The sequence below is a fragment of the Lagenorhynchus albirostris genome, chromosome 5 (assembly GCF_949774975.1).
Source record: "Lagenorhynchus albirostris chromosome 5, mLagAlb1.1, whole genome shotgun sequence".
Taxonomy (NCBI): Eukaryota; Metazoa; Chordata; class Mammalia; order Artiodactyla; family Delphinidae; genus Lagenorhynchus; species Lagenorhynchus albirostris.
Window position 1 is genome coordinate 37,278,186 of NC_083099.1, and position 10,768 is coordinate 37,288,953.

The 10,768-nt window shown below is 37.5% G+C and overlaps 1 protein-coding gene across 2 annotated transcripts in view; it reads left to right on the forward strand.

The window, feature by feature from the left end:
* The window catches only part of GMPS (guanine monophosphate synthase), a 114,279-nt gene that overhangs the window by 42,801 nt on the left and 60,710 nt on the right, over window positions 1–10,768 (forward strand). For both annotated transcript variants that reach the window (XM_060149875.1, XM_060149874.1), the window contains one exon: window positions 9,152–9,333. In XM_060149875.1, coding sequence (XP_060005858.1) covers window positions 9,152–9,333 — 182 coding nt within the window. The remainder of the gene's footprint in view (window positions 1–9,151; window positions 9,334–10,768) is intronic.

Genomic DNA, 10,768 nt, shown 5'->3' on the forward strand with positions numbered 1-10,768 from the left:
CTTTCTATGTTTTCCTCTAAGAGTTTTATAGTGTCTGGTCTTACATTTAGGTCTCTAATCCATTTTGAGTTTATTTTTGTGTATGGTGTTAGGGAGTGTTTTAATTTCATTCTTTTACATGTAGCTGTCCTGTTTTCCCAGCACCACTTATTGAAGAGACTGTCTTTTCTACATTGTATATTCTTGCCTCCTTTGTCATAGATTAGTTGACCATAGGTGTGTGGGTTTACCTCTGGGCTTTGTATCTTGTTCCATTGATCTATGTTTCTGTTTTTGTGCCAGTACCATATTGTCTTGATTACTGTAGCTTTATAGTATAGTCTGAAGTCAGAGAGTCTGATTCCTCCAGCTCTGTTTTTTTCCCTCAAGACTGCTTTGGCTATTTGGGGTCTTTTGTGTCTCCATACAAATTTTAAGATTTTTTTGTTCTAGTTCCATAAAAAAATGCCATTGGTAATTTGATAGGGATTGCATTGAATCTGTAGATTGCTTTGGGTAGTATAGTCATTTTCACAATATTGATTCTTCCAATCCAAGAACATGGTATATCTCTCCATCTGTTGATATCATCTTTAATTTCTTTCATCAGTGTCTTACAGCTTTCTGCATACAGGTCTTTTGTCTCGCTAGGTAGTTTTATTCCTAGGTATTTTATTCTTTTTGTTACAGTGGTAAATGGGAGTGTTTCCTTCATTTCTCTTTCAGATTTTTCATCTTTAGTGTATAGGAATGCAAGAGATTTCTGTGCATTAATTTTGTATCCTGCAACTTTACCAAATTCATTGATTAGCTCTAGTCATTTTCTGGTGGCATCTTTAGGATTCTCTATGTATAGTATCATATCATCTGCAAACAGTGACAGTTTTACTTCTTCTTTTCCAATTTGTATTCCTTTTATTTCTTTTTCTTCTATGATTGCCGTGTCTGGGACTTCCAAAACTATGTTGAATAATAGCAGTGAGAGTGGACATCCTTGTCTTGTTCCTGATCTTAGTGGAAATGCTTTCAGTTTTTCACCGATGAGAATGATGTTTGCTGTGGGTTTGTCATATTTGGCCTTTATTATGTTGAGGTAGGTTCCCTCTATGCCCACTTTCTGGAGAGTTTTTATCATAAATGGGTGTTGAATTCTGTCAGAAGCTTTTACTGCATCTATTGAGGTGATCATGTGGTTTTTCTTCTTCAATTTGTTAATATGGGGTATCACATTGATCTGTGTATATTGAAGAATCTTTGCTTCCCTGGGATAAATCCCAGTTGATCATGGTGTATGATCCTTTTAATGTGTTGTTGGATTCTGTCTGCTAGTATTTTGTTGAGGATTTTTGCATGTATATTCATCAGTGATACTGGTCTGTAATTTTCTTTTTTTGTAGTATCTTTGTCTCATTTTGGTATCAGGGTGATGGTGGCCTCATAGAATGAGTTTGGGAGTGTTCATTCCTCCGCAGCTTTTTGGAAGAGTTTGAGGAGGATGTGTGTTAGCTCTTCTCTAAATGTTTGATAGAATTCACCTGTGATGCCATCTGGTCCTGGACTTTTGTTTGTTGGAAGATTTTTTTGTTCTTTTTTTTTGCGGTATGTGGGCCTCTCACTGTTGTGGCCTCTCTCGTTGCGGAGCACAGGCTCCAGACGCACAGGCTCAATGGCCATGGCTCACAGGCCCAGCTGCTCCGCAGCATGTGGGATCTTCCCGGACCGGGGCACGAACCCGTGTCCCCTGCATCAGCAGGCGGACTCTCAACCACTGTGCCATCAGGGAAGCCCCTGTTGGAAGATTTTTAATCACAATTTCAATTTCGTTACTTGTGATTGGTCTGTTCATATTTTCTATTTCTTGCTGGTTCAGTCTTGGAAGGTTATACTTTTCTAAGAATTTGTCCATTTCTTCCAGGTTGTCCATTTTATTGGCATAGAGTTGTTTGTAGTAGTCTCTTAGGATGCTTTGTATTTCTGCGGTGGCTGTTGTAACTTCTCCTTTTTCATTTCTAATTTTATTGATTTGAGTCCTCTCCCTCTTTTTCTTGATGAGTCTGTCTAATGGTTTATCAATTTTGTTTAACTTCTCAAAGAACCAGGTTTTAGTTTTAGTGATCTTTGCTGTTGTTTTCTTTGTTGTTATTTCATTTATTTTTCCCCTGAGCTTTATGATTTCTTTCCTTCTGCTAACTTGGAGTTTTGTTTGTTCTTCTTTCTCTAGTTCCTTTAGCTGTAAGGTTAGATTGTTTATTTGAGATTTTTCTTGTTTCTTGACGTAGGCTTGTATAGCTATAAACTTCCCTCTTAGAACTGCATTTGCTGTATCCCATAGGTTTTGTATTGTCATGTTTTCATTGTCACTTGTCTCAGGTATTTTTTGATTTCCTCTTTAATTTCTTCAGTGATCTCTTGGTTATTTGGTAATGTAGTGTTTAGCCTCCATGTGTTTGTGTTGTTTATGTTTTTTCCCCTGTAATTCATTTCTAATCTCATAGCGTTGTGGTTAGAAAAGATGCTTGATATTTTTTCAATTTTCTTAAATTTGCTGAGGCTTGATTTGTGACCCAAGCTGTGATCTATCCTGGAGAATGTTCTGTGTGCACTTGAGAAGAAAGTGTAATCTGCTGTTTTTGGATGGAATGTCTTATAAATATTAATTAAATCTATCTGGTTTAGTGTGTCATTTAAAGCTTGGGTTTCCTTATTAATTTTCTGTTTGGATGATCTGTCCATTGGTGTAGGTGAGGTGTTAAAGTCCCCCACTATTATTGTATTACCGTCGATTTCCTCTTTTTCAGCTCTTAGCAGTTGCCTTATGTATTGTGCTCCTATTTTGGGTGCATATATATTTATAATTGTTATATCTTCTGTTATATTGATCCCTTGATCATTATGTAGTGTCTTTCCTTGTTTCTTGTAACATTCTTTATTTTAAAGTCTATTTTATCTGATATGAGTGTTGCTACTCCAGCTTTCTTTTGATTTCCATTTGCATGGAATATCTTTTTCCATTCCATCACTTTCAGTCTGTATGTGTCCCTAGGTCTGAAGAGGGTCTCTTGTAGACAGCATATATATGGATCTTGTTTTTGTATTCATTCAGCAAGCCTGTGTCTTTTGGTTGGAGCACTTAATCCATTCACATTTAAGGTCATTTTCGATATATATGTTCCTATCACCATTTTCTTAAATCATTTTGGGTTTGTTGTTGTAGGTCCTTTTTTTCTCTTGTGTTTCCCACTTAGAGAAGTTCCTTTAGCATTTGTTGTAGAGCTGGTTTGGTGGTGCTGAATTCTCTTAACTTTTGCTTTTCTGCAAAGCTTTTGATTTCTCCATCGAATCTGAATGAGATCCTTACTGGGTAGAGTAATCTTGGTTGTAGGTTCTTCCCTTTCATCACTTTAAGTATATCATGCCGCTCCCTTCTGGCTTGTAGAGTTTCTGCTGAGAAATTAGCTGTTAACATTATGGGAGTTCCCTTGTATGTTATTTTTAGTTTTTCAATAATTGAAAAGCAGCAATTATTGCTGCTTTCAATAATTTTTCTTTGTCTTTAATTTTTGCCAATTTGATTACTATGTGTCTCAGCGTGTTTCTCCTTGGGTTTATCCTGCCTGGGACTTGCTGTGCTTCCTGGACTTGGGTGGCTATTTCTTTTCTTATGTTAGGGGAGTTTTCAACTACAATCTCTTCAAATGTTTTCACGGGTCCTTTCTCTCTGTCTTCTCCTTCTGGGGCCCCTATTACGCGAATGTTGTTGCATTTAATGTTATCCCAGAGGTCTCTTAGGCTGTCTTCATTTCTTTTCATTCTTTTTTCTTTGTTCTGCAGCAGTGAATTCCACCATTTTGTCTTCCGGGTCACTTATCTGTTCTTCTGCCTCAGTTATTCTGCTATTGATTCCTTTTAGTGTAGTTTTCATTTCAGTTATTGTATTGTTCATCTCTGTTTGTTCTTTAATTCTTCTAGGTCTTTGTTAAACATTTCTTGCATCCTCTCGGTCTTTGCCTCCATTCTTTTTCCAAGGTCCTGTATCATCTTCACTATCATTATTTTGAATTCCTTTTCTGGAAGGTTGCCTATCTCCACTTCATTTAGTTGTTTTTCTGGGTTTTTATCTTGTTCCTTCACTGGTACGTAATCCTCTGCCTTTTCATCTTGTCTATCTTTCTATGAATGTGGTTTTCCTTCCACAGGCTGCAGGATTGTTTTTTTTCTTGCTTCTCCTGTCTGCCCTCTGGTGGATGAGGCTATCTAAGAGGCTTGTTCAGGTTTCCTGTTGGGAGGGACTGGTGGTGGGTAGAGCTGACTGTTGCTCTGGTGGGCAGAGCTCAGTAAAACTATAATCCGTTTGACTGCTGATGGGTAGGGCTGGGTTCCCTCCCTGTTGGTTGTTTGGCCTGAGGCAACCCGACAGTGGAGCCTACCTGGGTTCTTTGGTGGGGCTAATGGCAGCCTCTGGGAGGGCTCATGCCAAGGAGTACTTTCCAGAACTTCTGCTGCCAGTATCCTTGTCCCCATGGTGAGCCACAGCCACCCCTCACCTCTGCAGGAGACCGTCCAACACTAGCAGTTAGGTCTGGTTCAGTCTCCTATGGGGTCACTGCTCCTTCCCCTGTGTCCCGATGCGCACACTACTTTGTGTGTGCCCTCCAGGAGTGGAATCTCTGCTTCCCCGAGTCCTGTCAAAGTCCTGCAATCAAATCCCACTAGGCTTCAACGTCTGATTCTCTAGGAATTCCTCCTCCCGTTACTGGACCACCAGGTTGAGAAGACTGACGTGGGGCTCAGAACCTTCATTCCAGTGTGTGGACTTCTGTGCTATAAGTGTTCTCCAGTCTGTGAGTCACCACCCAGCAGTTATGGGATTTGATTTTGCTGTGATTGTGCCCCTCTACTGTCTCATTGTGGCTTCCCCTTTGTCTTTGGATGTGGGATATCTTTTTTGGTGAGTTCCAGTGTCTTCCTGTCAATGATTGTCCAGCAGCCTATTGTGATTCTGGTGTTCTCACAAGAGGGAGTGAGAGCGAGCGTGTCCTTCTACTCCGCCATCTTGGTTCAGGCTTATCCTATTAATTTTGATTCTCATCCCAGCAGTTGCTCCTTATTGTGAGCCCTGACCCAGAAGGGAGTCCTGGCCTGTCAGTTTCAAAGGTTTAGGGGAATTAAACCCTTAGGTTCTCTTGCTGCCTCTGCTCCATTGGAGTGGCCACACCTCCTCCCAGTGCAGCTGCTGTTCTTAAATTGGCCCCTGTGCCTTTTAGCTACTACCTGTTGGCCATTGTGGAATTCTCTGGTTTTCTTTAATGATTCCTGGTTGCTTCCCACACAGATGCTGTAACACAGGGATTGTGGCTCTGGTAGTTCATTCCCACCAGCTTGTATTTTGGGGTTCTTAGAGGAATAACTTATCATTTAGTTATATGATATATGTCTTGGGTTCTGGTTTTGATATCCGGTGGTCAGTGATATGAGGAGATTCAGGAGGATCCAAAAATGATGCCATTTCCATATTTATAGTATCTGCAAGATTCTTTTGCTTTATTCTTAAATAGGGTGCTGAATATGGTTTAGTTTTTACTTAACATTCTTGCTATCATAAAAGATATGAACATTACTTACTTTATTATGATGACTTCAGGTCACCTGAGAGGGATAGACTTCGTCTTTAGTTTTAAATCAATTTTATAAATAGATATAATAGGTTTTTCTGTCTTGTGATGTTGAATTTCATTTGTCTCAACTAATGGTGTGACTAATGAGCTATTTTTCTCTTTAGGGTGCTCTTTCTAATCCCTTGAGGGTTTGGAAGCCTAATGATCAGACTTTACAACTCTGTGTGAAGTAAGAGTAAATAGATTTAAGGTTTTAGGGAATGGAACTTTTGCTTTTATTACTGGTGACCTTTTTGCTTTTCCCTGAGTTGTTGAAGCTTTTGCTGGATAGGCAAGTTGATAGCTGAGGTAGAAAGAAGTGAGGCAAGGATTCAGTGTTTCCTCAGTGATCTCTGATGTCATTTGATTGAACAGCTTTAAAACGTGCTAAGAAAACTATAAAATTTTCTTTTAAAACTAATTTATTTAAGAAAAAAATGGTTGATTTAAAGAAATAGACAGTCTTCACTGTGTGATAGTAAAATGATCGTAAAAATGGACTTGCAAGCTGAAACCATGCAAAGCAATCATATAATCAATGGGAAAATTATGATGGTGTTGTGACGTTTTAAAATTTTTTGTTGAAATATTCTTACTGTTAATTATAAAGAATAGGGAAGTAGTGAAACTACTATTTAGTATCACTTAAAACTTTAGAAACATTGAGAATTGTGCTTTATTTCTTTTTATTTTTTTAATTTAATTTTTTTTTTTTTGCGGTACACGGGCCTCTCACTGTTGTGGCCTCTCCCGATGCGGAGCACAGGCTCCGGACTCGCAGGCTCAGCGGCCATGGCTCACAGGCCTAGCCGCTCCGCGGCATGTGGGATCTTCCCGGACTGGGGCACGAACCTGCGTCCCCTGCATTGGCAGGCGGACTCCCAACCACTGCGCCACCAGGGAAGCCCTATTTCTTTTTAAGCTACTCTTGATAAGTTTTTTACACAGTGCTTCCCTTCACATCTTTTCTATGCTTTGATGGCTTTCAACATTTTATCCTTTGCACTTTGAATGTCATGAAATATCTCCAAGAGTTTCTTTAATTTGAAGTATTTTCTCAGAGTGACTTCCTCTGGGACATTGTTATCCGTTTTATCACAACCACTCATTGATGTTGATAAGTTGCCTTCACTAAGTTCCTCTGACTGCACATCTAGAGGGGCTTATACTGCAGCAGTGTCAACCTTGCCACAGCCAGCTATTTCTTCCATAATTCCATTTACATTGGATTCGAAATTCACTTCCAGCATATCAGTTTTAATTTCTTTGGTGCACTTTCATCTTCGTTGATTATCCATATGTGTAAGATGGCATGTGGATTTATCACTGGGCAACAAGAAGGCAGCACAATTGCACTCTCGGCTGTTTGTTGTGCAGTGACTAATCACCAGTAGACTTTGAGAGAAGGGACATGATTGGCTATTGATCATGATGTTCATCTTATTTATGTGATGATTTGTGAATTGACGAGCAACTTTATGTAATTATTATATGTTAATGTATGTTAACTGAAATTGGAGCCATGATATTGGGGACTGTTTGTAGTTAACTAAACCCTGGTATAAAGCATGGCATGAAATTCTTGCGTATCAGAATCATGCAAAGTGAGAACTCTGCCTGTAATATGAGAAAACAGGTTGTACTTGGATTTGGTGAAAATTTTGAAGGTGATAATGGACCTAAATCTGAGACATTTACACAATAACATAGTGGTCTTTAAAAAGTACTTTATTCTTTACAAAAAATAAATTAAAATACTTTTAGATAAATTCCTTAAAGGGGAATGTGTATGTATATACGTATACTAAGACTAAGGGTAAAGGTCTGAAAGGAGAAAGTTTTAGCATTTCTTGCATTAATATATTCTATAAACTTCTGTTTTCTGTGATCTGATTATTCTACATTGCTTGATATTCTTATGATTAAAACCTTCATTTTGTGATCTGAGGAATTCTTTCTGGCCTATGGTTGAGTTCCTCTCACAAATCCTCCTCTGTAGATGCCTGTGATTGTTGCTTTTTCATTACTGCAGTGAAGAAGTGTTAGTGGTGTTGTGAAGTCTGCATTTCTTTTTATTTACTTTTTAAAAAAATATTTATGTATTTATTTATTTGGCTACGCCAGGTTTTAGTTGTGGCACATGGGATTTTTGTTGTGGTGTGAGGAATCTTTAGTTGCAGCACGTGGGATATTTTGTTTGCGGCATGCAGGCTTTTAGTTGTGGTAGGCGGTATCTAGTTCCCTGACCAGGGATGGAACCTGGGCCCCCTGCATTGGGAGCGTGGAGTCTTAACCTCTGGACCACCTGGGAAGTCACAGTCTGCATGTATTTATTCATTTAAATGGAGAGGGAAGAGGGATGAAAGTGTTACACAGATGCCTAAGGGGCTGGCTTAAGATTTTTTTTAGTGTGCAAATTTTACAACTGGAGGGGGAAAAACTACAAAAATATGTGTATTGTAAATATTTGAACATACTGAAGAGCATAAAGAAAAATTTTAAATCACCTACTATAATTCCATTAGTACTCAGATACTGCCTCTGTTAATATTTTGGTGTATATCTGTCTATACATTCTTTTTCATACATGTACATACATTGCACTTTTACACAAAATGTTTTAAAATGGGATCATATTGTATATGCTTCCTCCAAGTGGATTTACAGGGTACATACACATTTTAAAGCTTTTTCTTATGTAAAATAAACAAAAACAGAATCGAGACTAAAGTGAACACAATATATGTATCACCCAACTTCAGTGGTTTCAGTGGTTGACCTATAGTCAGTCTTGTTTCATCCATACCCACCTGCCCTTGCATTATTTTGAAGCCAGTTCCAGGTAAATATTTTAGCACACTCCAGATAAATATTTCAGCACATATGGTTAAAATTTTATGTTTTGCCAAATTGCTCTCCAGAAGAGTGTTTTCAATGTAGACTTGTCAGAGATAGGATTAAAAAACATTTAAAAACTTTTAGTGTTATGGGTCAGATGTATATATATTTTTTCCTCAGGTAATACAAAAAATCCTAATAAAGTGAATTTGGGTATGCTTATATACTCTGGGAGGAAACTTTCAGTTCCTCATCAGTATGTCCCTCATAGGAATGCTGTGACAGTTAGATTGGGTGATCATATAATTTATTACCCAAACTGGGATGCTTTTGAGGTTCGAAGGAGGCACTATTAATAATAATGCCAGTATAACAGGCATGGCATAAACCAGTACTTTATTTTGGCACAGCTGGACTGTATGCTTACCCTAGTATTGGATAATGTGTATAAGATGCATTAAACATAAAGTGAGTATATCATGTCGTCAGTAGATGGTAACTTATATTTATGCCTGTGTATGGATATGTATAAAAATCTTAAGAAGTGTTTGAATTGGCAACTCAGAATCCTAAGTTAACAGTTTCTGTGTGTTTTTGGAGCTGACAGTGACCACAGTTTTTAAAAGTAGCTCTAATTTTCATAATTCTCATAATTAAGACATTTGTGTTAATATTTGCAGCTGGAGAATGCCGGAGGAGACCTTAAGGATGGCCACCACCACTATGAAGGAGCTGTTGTCATTCTGGATGCGGGTGCTCAGTATGGGAAAGTCATAGACCGGAGAGTGAGGGAACTGTTTGTGCAGTCTGAAATCTTCCCCTTGGAAACACCAGCATTTGCCGTAAAAGAGCAAGGATTCCGGTAGACTTTTAACTTATGTTTTTCTGAGGAGGCTGAGCTTAGATTGTAGGATTTTTTTTTATTAATTTTTTTGGGCACTGAATTACTTAATGAAACTAAGACATGGAATGGTTTTACAAGAAATTTCCCATGGCTCTGGGAATTAAAAGGAATTTAAATTAAAGGAAAAGATTACATTAATTTTATTTGCATAGTTTTAAGAATTTATCGTTTGAACATCTTATGTTTCATAGGGTTTCTGGATCAGACTTAGATCTGGCTATTATGTTCATTCATTCATTCATTCATCCCAGAGCATTTGTTCAAAGGAATATATATGTATAATGGCTACAATACCTAAATTAGAGAGTTCTGTGTACAATGAGTCTCTTTTGCTTCCTATTCCAGGAAACTAGTTTCTAAATTATGAAGACTTCTAATTTAAGGGCTAATTCCATAGTTTGTACACTTAAAACTAGTCAAAATGACTTGTAACTTCTTCCTTTAACAACTATTTCTGGTTAATGCTGTGTCTTTTCTCTTGGAATTAATGTTTGCTTTTAAATTGAATGTTATTCAGAAGCAAGCAACTGCAGTTTATATCCTTAATTAGCTCTTAAGGCTTAATGCTGTATTTCTTCCAAAATATAATGTGTTTAATTTTTCTTAAAAACATAATGTTTTTCCATTAGACAAATGATTAACTTTTAAAAACTTCACAGATGAGTATACATTATCCTTTGTTTCTTCTTTTTGAAATAGAGTGAATTGCAAATCAGAAAAAGCAGGTCTACATTTAACTCTGTTCTAGTTTTAGGATGTAGATTAAAAACAGGTATCTCTTTTAAACTGTAGAATTTTAGAGTAAGAAGTTTATCTAATTCAACTGTCTTGATTTGCCAGTGAGAACCAGTTTTAAGGGAATCAAAAACTGTAAGAAATCTGAATGGCTCTCTGTCAGATCCAAGTTCCATCATTCTCCCAACCCAAAACAAACACAAAAATCCCCAGCAAACTAATCGACCAAATGTTTTGGAATAGGGTAACCAATATTGGCAATAGAAGTCTGATTGTTTTTCTTGTCACCTGTTTACCTGATCATCAACCGTTTCTAGGTCCTGCTTATGCCTATAGCTTATTTTCTCTGTAGAAGAATAGGAACTATAGCACTGTGGCTTTCATTACTATAATCCTTTCTGCTGAGATAGTTATTTGACCACCCTTTTTCTAGAATAAATTTTAGGTTTATGACTTAAGAGACATCTTAACCTACCTGTTTTTAGAACCTTGATTTGCTTGATACATAAAATTGGTATCTGGAATGCCTTAGGACTTCGTGGGCCTTGTAATTGCAAGTTGTTTCAAAATCATAGCAGGGTAGAAATAGAAAACTCAGAATGAGTGATTAGTTCTTCTCAAGACTTACTGAGATAAGAATTTTCATAATTGGCTTAAG